This window comes from Chaetura pelagica, unplaced genomic scaffold (genome assembly GCF_000747805.2).
Source record: "Chaetura pelagica isolate M959 unplaced genomic scaffold, ChaPel_1.0 scaffold85, whole genome shotgun sequence".
NCBI lineage: Eukaryota > Metazoa > Chordata > Aves > Apodiformes > Apodidae > Chaetura > Chaetura pelagica.
The window spans coordinates 2,667,083-2,680,491 of NW_009953505.1; the positions used below are offsets into that span (position 1 = coordinate 2,667,083).

At 38.0% G+C, this 13,409-nt stretch overlaps 1 protein-coding gene across 1 annotated transcript in view; it reads right to left on the reverse strand.

Annotated features, from left to right (window-relative positions):
- The window catches only part of GUCY1A2 (guanylate cyclase 1, soluble, alpha 2), a 140,864-nt gene that overhangs the window by 8,430 nt on the left and 119,025 nt on the right, over positions 1–13,409 (reverse strand). The window contains exon 7 of the mRNA XM_009999422.1: positions 3,148–3,302. Within this exon, the coding sequence (XP_009997724.1) occupies positions 3,148–3,302 (155 nt within the window). The remainder of the gene's footprint in view (positions 1–3,147; positions 3,303–13,409) is intronic.

Consider the following 13,409-nt stretch of genomic DNA (forward strand, 5'->3'; position numbering starts at 1 on the left):
CTTTCCCTAACTAAATTGCCTGTCCACAGACATGTCATGAACAGATACATGGTGAATAAAACTTAAAATAAATAAGAACTTAAAATAATATGGAAAAATAAAACTTAAAATAATCTGGAAAGGCTCTTGGACAGCAAGAACCAGTTTGTCCATGAGACAGAAAATATATATGGTGAATTGATTAGATAGATATATAGATATAGATATAGATATAGATGTAGTTATAACCTGTAGGAAAAATAATTTTATTAAAATAAAAATCTGTAAGGAGTTTATAGAAATGCATAGTGTTATTTTTAAATCACAAGAAAGAGAGATGTATGTGCATCCTTCTTAATTACCTAGAAGTAAAACTTCTTCTATGCAATATTCTGTGAGACAGTTGTTAAAAACGTATTCAAATTCTGCAGTTTTTAATAAATTTTAAAGGCTAAGGAGCAATTTAGGCAGGTGAACCAGCAGTGACCTCACCCATCTCAATAAGGAGGTACACCTGGTTGTTCTCTCTCCTACATCAGATAAGGATGTGGGATACAGGTTGTTCATCTTTGCCTAAGCTCAGGTCCCAGAAGTATTGCCCAGTATGTGATAATGGAAAGTATCTGTACCCAATATCTGGCACTAGAAGCACCTTCTCCATAAGAGAAATACATGCTGGAAAAGACCAGAGGTGGAAGGAAGAGAAAAAGAGAATTAGGTTTTTTAATACAGTTATTTGACAAATAGCAACAATTATGTTTACCAGCTTTTGATAACTGCTTAGAGATCCCAAGGCATTACATTGTAATACTATTAGGGAAACAGGATGAATGTAGGTATATTATATTAATATCTGATAAACATCATTATGCAAGCTGAAACAAAGAATTAAAAATTATTTACTCTCTCTTCTGTGCTGAAGAAGAGTCTCCTTGTGCTTCCTTCCTGAACATAGAAAACAGGGTAATTTTATTCAATTCATCATAATTAAATAAATAAACCTTGAGCTGGATTTGCCAGTTTACTAAAGGAACAAAGAATGTATCATTCTCCTCGTATTCCTCCTGGCCCCATGTTTAAACATGGACCAGTCCGGGATCCTCTACTCTTCCTCCAGTTTCCACAGGTTTCACTGGGAACTTTACCAGTGGCGTTCCAGTGCTTTCAATTTACAATGCTCAGTGACTGACAGCAATGAAATAAAGTTCTGTTGTCCTTCAGTCAAAAGACCTGCCTGAGTAAACAAAACAAGATGCTTTGAACAGAAGTGAGCTCTTGCCCCCAACAGATTCAAAGGCCACCTTGGTACTGTCTCATACTGCAGAGTTCTGCCCAGGCAGGTGTAACTGGGGCAAGGTTGCCCCAGGTTCACTGCTGCTGCTAGGCAACACCACATCTTACATTTATAATTTTAGACTCTGATTCTTCCATAGGCAGATTATGGGCTTGCAAGGAAGCATCTGAAACCAGTAACAGGCATTCTGAAGTGTGATCATAATTTGAATACTGATGACACTTTCTAACACATAATCTTTAGCATAAAAGGAAAGCTGGTAATTATTGGATAAGTTTCCAGGATCTGTATGTCTTGTAAGCACAAAACTTGTATCAGAATTTTCATCAGGGCATGGTAGACACAAACATGCCGTGACAGATACTACTAGGTTAAATTGATTGAAAATGTTGTTTTCATACTGATTTCAGAATTATCTACTTTGGAAAACATTGCTTCTTAGAAAATAAAAATATTAATTAAGTACACAGCAGCACGGTATGATCAAATAGAAGCATTTGATGGAATATAAGGTCAACTAGAAAGACATTTCAGTTTGCGATGAATCACTTTATTTGTACGCAGCAAATTGCATACTCATAAAAATTACATTTAAGAAAATTTATTCAGATGCATTGTTTATTTGGATAGTACCAGTATATTGTGTTCAAACCTTCTAGACCACCTTCAGAAGCTCTGAATAAACTTGCCCTATAGCACATTTTGTAATTGCAGTCTCTTCTGGCCACTGAGTGGGCAGTGTTATTTCTTGATTTCTCCCCTGTCCTCATGCACTCATGAATGGGCTTTTATTCACTAGTTTAAATTAATTTTAAACTTCTGACTGATTTATAATTTAGCATATCAGACACTTTGATTCCTGGATGAAGAAATTCCATTTAAGACTTTAATTTACATAATCATGGGGAAGAACAAATACTGAGAACCACAGTTCTACATAAGGAAGAAAATAAAATAAAATAAAATAAAATAAAATAAAATAAAATAAAATCCCATAAAAAACCCCACAACTGAACAAAAACAAACATGCAAACAACAACCCAGAAAGAAAATACTTCTTTTTTGAGCAATTATATACAGATTTACTACAAAGAAACAGTCCCAAAACCAGAGCAAATCTGTACTTCAGAAATTTAATTCAGATACATAATGTTATAAAAAAAGTAAGATTGAGGTCTCCTGTCAAAAAAGTGAGCACATCAGTAGTAATCCAAGCAGCAGAAATTCTAATAGTCAAGCTGTTAAATTTGAACAAAAAGGAACACCTTTTTTTATTTAGAAGCTGTTCCTCCTAACCAGATTAAATCAAGCTTTCTCTCTATTTGCATAACTTCTTCAAAGAGCTAAGGATAATGATTTGCCATTTTCAATCTTTTTTCTTACATTAAGAAAATGTTTCTATCATGCATCTCTTCACAGTGCTAAATAAGAAATTTTGTCTTCAAGAAGGCATAAAAACTCTTTGAAAGCTTGGCCTTGCTGGCAAAATTAAATAAAGTCTTTCTTCTGAGCAAATGAGAATGTGCTTCTCTTCATCAACTGTGTCTAGTGGGTGGAACCCAAATCCTTAGCCCAAAGTCATAACAGTGCATAAAACTGTGGTGCTATGGGAAACACGTCCCACTTCTGTTACACATTATTTGGCAGGAATGGTTGACACTCCTGTTGTGCTTCTTTGCCTCCACTGCCTGACTTCTTTGCACATTCTGATGGCAAACGAAAGACTGACAGCCCCATGCAACACCTCTTTCCAGTTGTCCGGGTGCCCTGTAGACTTTCTGTTGAAGTTCATGTATTGAGGACAGAGCATGTTACAGGAGAAAGCTCAAAACATGCTGAAATAAAAACAGTATGAAAAAGCTAAAAGGACTTACTGGTATGTGGTTGGACTGACATTGATGCGGCGTGGGTGACTTCCTGACTCAAACTTGCTTGCAAGGGTGACGTTGTTCCCGAAGAGGCAATAACGTGGCATTCTGACACCAACAACACCGGCCAGCACTGATCCTGAGTGAATGCCTATCCTCATCTGGAAAAACATGAGATCCATGTCAGTCTTCGCTGTGTTACCCAAGGTGATGACATTAGCACTTATTTAAAAGCCAGTCATGGCAACCCCTTCAAAGAAAGAAAAATCAAAGAAGAAAGAGTGAAGTGGAAGGAAAGAGGCTCTCCCATTCCTCTAGCTTAAAGCAGATGCAGTAAAAAACAAAACAAAAATAAAATAAAACAAACAAACAAAACAAAAATAAACAAACAACAATAAAAACAACAACAAAAACACGTGGTTATCTTTTTTATTAAAACTATTTTCTTCTTCTGTGCACATTTGCTGGAGACTGCAACAGCCACAACAGAATATGCTGAACAGAACAGGATGGGATGCCCAAGAGTTATTGCAATAGCAACCATCTAATTACACAAATAGATATATTAGAGAGGGCTATTTTTATCACAACTTCTAACACAGGCTTTAATGTAAGGCTCAAATTTTCTCAAACTGGCAGAAAGAGTAGTAAAGTGGAATGAATTAATACGGTGCTTTTATCTTTTTCATAGCTTTTTCTTCCAAACTCCTCAAGGTCTATGGTCTTTCTCACTTTGTTAGACTGAAAGATATTGCAACAGTGAAGATGATGAAGATTAAGGCACCAGTGACTTAAAAAATAGCTCTCTTTCCCTGCAAAATAAGGAGGAAATAAACAAATTAAAAGAAACCCATGTGACTATTCTAGAAATCATCCCCTGTAACTTTCTGAGATATGTTGACTGCATTGACCTGTAAAGCTTGGAGTCACAGTCTAAATTCCTTTCAGAATTAATAATGAGAGATTTACTCTGCATAAATTTTAGCAATCGATTGTGTTTGCCAAGAAAATAATTTTTAAAAATAAGAAATCCTTTTTCTCTTGTTAACTTTATAACATGGCAATAATGAAAGGAAGGTATTTATATCTTGTGAGGATACTCTTACTCATAGCAACAGGACTGCTGCAAAATGTGATAATGCAAAGAAAATAAATAGCAACTACTAAAACAAAGGGTCTGATGGGGTCTGAATGAGTAACTTCACTAATACTATACTTCTTATGTTTCTTTGACTTAATTCACAGTTATCACAGTGTGGTTTAGTCTGTCAATCCCTATATTTTTTAAATAATACAATATATATTTACGCAAATACAAACAAAAAAATAATTGTTAGCATTTTTTGTGTTGAAACAAATGTCAGCATTTTATAACTTTGGTGTCAATGAAGCTTTGTGAACAAGTGAGATCCCATATTGGTTCACTGACTACAGTTCTTCCCATTTATCCAAGACTTTTACCATGCAGCTAAGTCTCCTTGTTATTTTCTTCCTCTGTGTCACTGATACGGGGTATAGGATTGTATCTGCTTTCCAGTAAGCAGATGTCCTTCTGCATTCAATGTGATACTACTCACAACATTTCCACAAGCAACATAAAACCTTCCATCTTCACAATGATGCTGTTATTATTTTTTTAAGTTTTAAAAAATCCTTTAACAAATAGCACTGGAATTTAATTGAGCTTTCAAACCCTTACTACAGTATGGAACGCAACTACTGAAATTCTTCAGATACTCTATCCTATTGAACTAGGAAACACCCACAGACTTGCTTTGGTTGTGAACATCCATGCAAACTCATTACACCCACATTATTTTGGTCCTATGTGGGGGCATGAAGATTTTCTGCTTTTGCCACAATGTACATTTAAGTTCCATTGTTCATTTCCAGTGAAAAAAGTACTCCTGCACTCAAGAAGTGAGCAAACAGCCCTTCTGCATGTTAGTGAGGCCTTCTGCATGTCACCTGCCTTCAGCAAAAGGTTACAAGCAGAAAGTCTTGTTCCCACAACAGCAAGTAAGCTGTCAGCTTTCCATAAATAATAAAGAACTTATTTATAATGTCTTGTTTTTGCAAGATGGAAAAATGATTTTGTACACAATTTTAAGAAAAGAGACGATGTTACCTATTTGTTCCAGTACTACTTTGCACATTCATTATAAGAACCACAAATAAACTGCTTGCAGTAGCCTCTTCTAGGGTACACCAATCACATATGAAAGCTGGAATGAGACTATAAGAAAAAGCAGTAGCTTTCTTTTGCTATTGAAAAGTGGAAATGAGAGTAGACATTAGAGTAGAAGGAAAATCTGGTCGTGAAGAATGTACTAAGAAAATAAAACTAGCTTTAGCAATATATGTAGTGAAAGTTAATGTTTTTGTTGGTTGTTTTTCTATTTCAATCTTGAAGTGCTTCCTTTTATATGTCCACACAGCTCTTTATCGTTCAATGCTACGGTGACACAGGACTTCCAAATAATTTCCAAATCCATCAGGATTCCAAATTCTCAGTAGCCTAAGTTTAATCTATCTTGAAAAACCCAAACTCCACTCACACAGTAAATATTTTCAAGATCCTTTTCTCATTATTGTCTCAAAAAGACTCTGGGGAAATGGCCTTTGTGGGTTGGACTTTTCTGCATGTGCCACAGAAACCAGCTGCAGACTTGCTGAAAAAAATACAAGCTAATATACGACTCTTAATACAAGGTATAGTGAATGAAGCTAAAGCCATGCCAAATTCCACAGAAAAACTGAGTCAGGGAGAAAAATAAATAAATATTTAAAATTTCACTCAGGAGGACATGGGTTAGACAGAAAGAGCAACTGATGTCATCTACTTGGACTTGTGCAAAGCATTTGACACTGTCCCCCATTATATTCTTGTCTCTAAATTAAAGAGACATGGACTTGATGGATGGACCACTCAGTGGATAAGGAATTGGCTGAATGGTCACACTCAAAGAGCTGCAGTCAACAGCTTAGTGTCCAAAGGGGCACCAGTGACAAGTGGCGTTCTTCAGGGGTTGGTACTGGGAGTAGTGCTTTTTAACATCTTTGCCAGTGACATGGACAGTGGAATTGAGTGCAACCTCAGCAAGTTTGCTGATGACACCAAACTGTGTGGTGTGGTCAACACACTGGAGGGAAGGGAGGCCATCCAGAGGAATGTTGACAGGCTTGTGAGCAGGGCCCGTGACAACCTCATAAAGTTCAACAAGGCCAAGTGCAGTGTCCTGCACATGGGTTGGGGCAATCTCAAGCACAAAAGCAGTGTGAGTGGAGAATGGATTGAGAACAGCCCTAAGGAAAAGGACCTGGGGGGTGTTGGTTGATGAGAAGCTCAACATGGCCCAGCAATGTGTGCTTGCAGACCAGAAAGCCAATAATGTCCTGGCTGCATCAAAAGAAGTGTGGCCAGCAGGTCAAGGGAGGTGATTTTCCCCCTCTACTCCGCTCTCATGAGAACCCTCCCTGCAGTACTGCATCCAGTTCTGGAGCCAGCAACACAGGAAGGAGACGGAGCTGTTGGAGAAAGTCCAGAGGAGGGCCACAAAGATGATCTGAGGGCTGGAGCACCTCTGCTATGAAGACAGGCTGAGAGAGTTGGGGCTGTTCCTCCTGGAGAAGAGAAGGCTCTGAGAAGACCTTACAGTGGCCTTCCAGTACCTGAAGGGGGCCTTCAGGAAAGCTGGGGAGGGGCTTTTTACAATGATGAACAGTGATAGGACAAGGCAAATGGTTTTAAACTGGAAGAGGGTAGATTTAGGTTAGATATTAGGAAGAAATTCTTCACTATGAGGGTGGTGAGACAGTGGAACAGTTTGCCCAGAAGACCTGTGGATGCCCCATTCCTGAAAATGTTTAAGGCCAGGTTGGATGGGGCTTTGAGCAACCTGGTCTAGAGGGAGGTGTCCCTGCCCATGCAGGGGGGTTGGGACTAGATTATCTTTAAGGTCCTTTCCAACGTAAAAAAATTCTATGATTCTATGATTCTATCTTCTGTGAACTGCTTGACTTTCAAAAGGGATGATACAGGAGAAGAAAGGAAACAGCTTTTCTATTTAATATAGTGTATCTGAAGAGATTTTTAAAACCTCTTGTTTGGCTGAGTGCGTAGCATTCTGTGTTCTGTAATAGCTTTGATTTAAAAACACATTCCAACAACAATAAAGGTATTCTCACAAAAAAATTGTTAAACTACACAGAGCTACCAATGAGAGTGTCAAAAACTGAAATTTTCATTGAGTGCACGAACTTCAATGTAGTTTTTCTCAGCAAACCATCCAGATGAATTCCAGATACAAGACAAAATTGCATCAAGAATTACTTGCAATAAAGCTCCACTTTTGCTTCATTGCATGGTTCCCTACAAGAAAAAGCCTGCACCACTGATGCTATCATCAGGAAGCGTTCCTTAGAGCATCTTCTTATACTGAGAATAACCATTACATTGGCCATAGATTACTTTTTAGTGAAATACGCTTTTCATAAAAATGTCTTTTCAAGGTTTTATTTTCTCTGCAGATATTCTGAATTTTTCCTTACTGAGTTGAAAAGTGCTGTGCTTAAAGTTTTTGTTGTGGGTTTTTGTTTGTTTGTTTGTTTGTTTTGATTTTTTTACAAAGGATGAAAAAGTGATTAAATTATTAGCAACAAGACACATATTGGGGCACATCAATTTCTCACATTGACTTTGAAACAAAAGAAAAATCTGCCTAGAGAAGCTGACTTAGAGCAATAGTAACAGTTATAAATGTAAAGTTATAGTGCCCAAGACATATTGTATATGCAACCCTTATCAGTGCTCTCCCAAAACAGTTACCATTGAAGATTAGTAGTAACATATGAAATGCATACCAGGTGGCAACACTAGGATGGATTATTTGTCTGTCATAACTATATGTATTAATCTACATCCTTTCAATATGTGTAATATATCATATATCATTGTCTTATGATTAAATTGATCATGTTTTATTAAAATGCCTGGTCTTCATCTGTGCTGACTGGTCCTTTATCTGTCCTTAGTTATTTTGCTGATGATAAAATGTCAGGATATGACTAAGACTGCAAGTTCAGAGGCATTATGCATATAAATTAAAAGACAACTCTTTGGAAACTATCACAAAGAGAAGACTGAAGTGGGGGAAGAACAACAGAGAGAATACCTCAAAGTTAGAGAACAGTGAGGAGATGAACAAAGGTAAATGACTTCTAGAGCAGAATTTTGGAAGGTGCAATGGGGACTGAAACACAAACAGGTGTGAAGAAGAGCAAGGGAGCTGTGAGAGGCTTTTAGATAAAGAGGAACAACTTGAACTGGCTACATTTGAACGATTTATAGTGGCAAATGACAGAGAAGAAACAGTAACTAATGTGATCTTTGCAGCAGCTGTGGCAATAGTGACGTAGAGAAAAGCTGATGTGAATGTCAAGAGGCATAAAAGAAAAGCAGCATGAATTGATTGATGGAGGTCAAGAGAAAATACATGGCTATGTGGAAAAGCAGCTTCCAAAATTTTAAAGAAAATACAGTAGTATTTGAATATTGCCTACAGGATAAGGCACAGGGAGCAGAAAAGGCTAATACCTGAGTGACAGGAAGGATAATGGTTTTGTACAACTGGGATACATCAAGAAGGTTTGTAAGGAAAGATAAGGAGAAATGAAGCTACAGTTATCACCTGATGGGGTGGTATCAGTTAGAACTAATACTTCTAAGGGGACTGAGACAGAACAGTCAAGAACAACCAGAAACAGGGCAGATCTTAGTGTGTTTTTCTGACATGTTGAATCTTAGAAGAGTTTTGTATTACTCTGTTAGACCTCCTTATTGCCAAAGCATGGTTTTTCCTTTTTATAGGTAAAAGTCCTGAGTTTTGCTTTGGTTTTATGAGCTGTGCAGTCTCCATTAGTTCCAATAGGCCCAGTGTTTTCTTAAGCACCAAACTGAAATCTTCCATCAAAATAAAGTCTATTGCAAGTGAGATGAACATAAATGCAACTCTGAAAACTCACAACCCATCTACATTCCCATTATGGTGAAGAGGCACAAATACTTAATAAAGAGTAAAGTAATACAGTGGCATGCCTGTAGTAAATTTCACCATTGCTAATTTATTCTTTAATAGATTTTTCAGTTAATCAGTGTCTTCACAGTAAGCAAATCTAGCAATTAGCTTTTTGTTCAAAGCTCTTTTCAAAGCTCTTGAGCTTCTTCTCTTTTGAAACCCCACTGACACATAAGTTCTCCTTTCCCTCTCCTCATTTCCCCATGCAATTCTCAAGGAAAAAACTCTGACAATAAATGCCAGTGGAAAGATACCATCCTACAGTCACAAGTAGTATCTGTACCTTCTCAAGAACATTTTATAAAACCTCCTCAAATCTAAGATATTTATGAATGCATGTCTGCAAATCAATAACCAAGAGAACACATTAAAACCTGTATTTCCCTTCAGTCAAAACTGCAACATTGCTTTACAACACTTAAAAATACTTCCTTTATTAGTTAGGCCAGAAAACAATGGTTCAAACTGTAACAATTCCTGCATGGAAAATTAACTAGGTTTTTATTATTATTATTTTTCAAACTTCTTATGTACGTGGTGCTGTGCAAAAGTATTTGCAATCTTGGTTAAGGGATATTTTAAAAAGCATAACCTGTACTTAATTCAGAAGAAGTGAAAGGAGACAATCAGAGACATCTTTCCTCATAGGTGACAGCATGAAGAATTGCATAAGGACTTGACAGTGAAGAATGATTTCTGAGCTGAAATGAAAACTTTGTGGATAGTATAAAAAGGCAGAGTTAGGAAAAAGAGGAGTCTGTGGGTACCTTTTGTTTTGTTTGTCAGTGAAGAGAATCTGATGTTGTAACATGCAAGCAGACTTTCCAGTTCAAACCAAGGGTAAATATCACCTGTCTTCAGGCAAGCAAAGAACAAAAATACACACTCATTTTCAAAATTCTTTCTCTGCAACCAGTAATTTTCAGTTTAAGGATTTCCTGAGCCAAAAGAAGTCCTTTTTGTAGAGGAAACTTGTTTGTCACTCACATTTCCTCCTCAAATATGAACAATGACCATATATCATGGGAAGGATAGCTGTAAACATTCTTCTCACTGCACACACAGAGAGAAGGACCTTAATAAACAGTTCTCACACTCTGGAAAACATACTCCCATCCTCGCAAAGAGACATCTCAGACTCAAAGGTTAATTGCATCCAGGAGGACTCAATATTCCTTCTTACAGAACTGCCTGCCTTACACAGACCCTGAGCTTAAGAAGTGAGGACAGGCTGGGAAGTAGGTGACACAGTTTAGAAAGGAAGCACAGGCAGAAATAATCCCCCACTCAGCCAGAATTTCAAGGTTTAATAATTTGACTGACTGGCAACTGCCCAGACAGTGTGTTGAGCTGGAAGCAGAGCTCAGGACTGATACAGGCAGTAGGTGTATGGAAATATTCTCACACATGTGGGTATCACGAGCCAGTAAAGTATTTGAATACAATAAGAAATGTTCTGCTGGATCAGGACTCATCAATTTCAAGAATCATAGAACTATTCAGGTTGGAAAAAACCCTTGGCATCACTGAGTCCAACCATCATCCCTACTCTACAAAATTCTCCCCTAAACCATATCCACCCACCATCCACACCACATCCAAACAACCCTTAAATACATCCAGGGATGGGCAGCCTATTCCAGTGTCTAACCACTCTTTCTCTGAAATTTTTGTCCTAATGTCCAGTCTAAACCTCCCCTGTTGCAGCTTGAAGCCATTCCCTCTTGTTCTGTCGCTAATTACCTGTGAAAAGAGACCAGCACCAACCCCTCTACAATGGCCTTTCAGGTAGTTGTAGCAACTGATGAGGTCTCCTCTCAGCCTCCTCTTTCTCAAACTAAACATTCCCAGCTCCTTCAAGCATTCTTCATAAGATTGATTCTCTAGGCCCTTCATGAGCTTCATGAGCAGTGCTAAGTACAGGGGGACAATCACCTCTCTACTTCTGCTGGTCACACTATTTCTAATACAGGCCAGGATGCCATTGGCTTTCTTGGCCACCTGGGCACACTGCAGGCTCATATTCAGCTGCTTGTCCATCAGAACCCCCAGGTCCTTTTCTGCCAGACACTTTCCAGCCACACTTCCCCAAGCCTGGAGCGTTGCCTGGGGTTGTTGTGCCCCAACTGCAGGACCTGGCACTTGGCCTTGTTGAAGCCCAGACCATTAACATTAGCCCAATGAGCCAACCTATCCAAGACTCTCTGTAGAGCCTCTCATGCAGATCAACACTGCTGCCTAGCTTGGTGTCATCTGCAAACTTACTGACGATGCACTCCATGTCCTTTTCAAGATCATCAGTAAAGATGTTAAACAGTTCCAACACTGAGCCCTGAGGAACACCACTTGTGACTGGCCCCAGCTGGATTTGACTCCACTGACTGCCACTCTTTGACTCTGACTGTCCAGCCAGTGCTTGATCCAACAGATCATATGCTCATCCAGGCCATGAGCAGCCAGTTTTTTTTATGAGAGTTCTATGGGGAAGTGTCAAATGCTTTTTGGAGGTCCAGATAGACAGTATCCACAGCCTTTCCCTTGTCCAGTAGTTGGGTCATCTGGTCATAGAAGGAGATCAGGTTTGTCTGGCAGGACCTGCCTTTCATAAACCCATGCTGACTGCTCCTGATCCCCTGGTTGTCCTCAGTATGTCTTCCAATGACACTCAAGATGATCTGCTCCATGAATTAGGAAGTCACCTCTTGCAGAACATCTTAGGTATTAGTCCATGACAGACTACCATGTCCTTTCAAACAGAATGTGGCAAATTCTCTAAGACATTATCTGCTCTAATATCTTGTAGCAGCTTCTACATCAGTGCTATCTCTGCATATCAACATATGCCTCAAACAGGGACATTTATTTGTAAAGTGTATTAATGCAAAATAAACTCCACAGAGCTCAGAGCTCTAAAATCATGGCCACACACTGGTGAGTCAATGTGCCTTTCTGCTCCTGTAAAGAACTACATGTTGACAAGAGTGACAGCTATGCCCTGACATATGCTCTAGTGTGTGGGTTATCTTTATTCTTAGATAGATTTATAAATACCACAGTGTCTTTCTGGAAAGGGACATATGACAGTACAGCTCACTACAAAGTTGTTGCCAAGGTTGCTCACAGGAAAATTCAGATTGCTTTGAATTTCACAAGGTGTTCTATAGAACTAAACTACAGGATACATTTCCCCCATATTTGAACAACATTTTGAGGAATGAACACACAGCTTTTTTCTAATGAGAATTTCCTAGATCTCTTCTAACTCATGCACTAAGAATTATTCAATTTGTCTGAAGCCAAAGACTGAAAATTATAAATGGACAGGGAAAAATAAAATAATAAAATAATAATTCCTTTGGATCAACACATCACTTTTAAATAGTTATTAGATAAAGCAATCATAATTTGTGTAAAAGACACAATTAACTCATAATCAATATGATGCACATTACATATGTACATCCCTGGACTGTGGCCTTGGCATACAATCATGTCTACTCAATGATACACAAGGAGCTACAAAGCATTTCTACACAAAGAAGTCCCAGACTTGAAGGATAAAATTCCTTTTGCCTTTCCACTGAAGTTATTCCACTACAATCTATATTAGCCTTGCTTTGAATCATGGTTGGATTAGCTGATCTCCAGAGGTTCCTTGAAACTTTATTTATTCCATGATTCCGTATTTCATACCCTATGATGAAAAGTTATACCCCTATGAATCTTCAGTAGCAGTATGAAGTAGAATTACATGAAGTAAAAATCAAAACCAAAAACGCAGACCAGTTTGGAGGGGCTCATTAGTTCTAACACCAAAGGAAATTCTATATCAGGGCAGTGTTTTTTTTGGCCAAATTCTGTCCTGGTCATCATGTGAATTCACTATGACATTTCTCAGGGTCTAAGTTAGAAGAGGATGTGCATCATCTGTAAGAAAATATCTGACATGAAATGTTTTACTGAGGGGAGGGTGGCTATAAACCATGTAAATGAGAATTTCTAGAGTTGCTGAACAGAAGAGTATGTACTTTATCCTCACCCTAAGATTCCAAAGAAGAGACATTAATATAGTGTGTTTCTTCATAAGCAGCTTCTCTCTCACCAATAAAATGTTGTATTTAATTTCTGATAGAATGTTTAATACAAAAAAGTTAAATTGTTTTCTTTAAATAGTAATTTCCACAGCAGGAA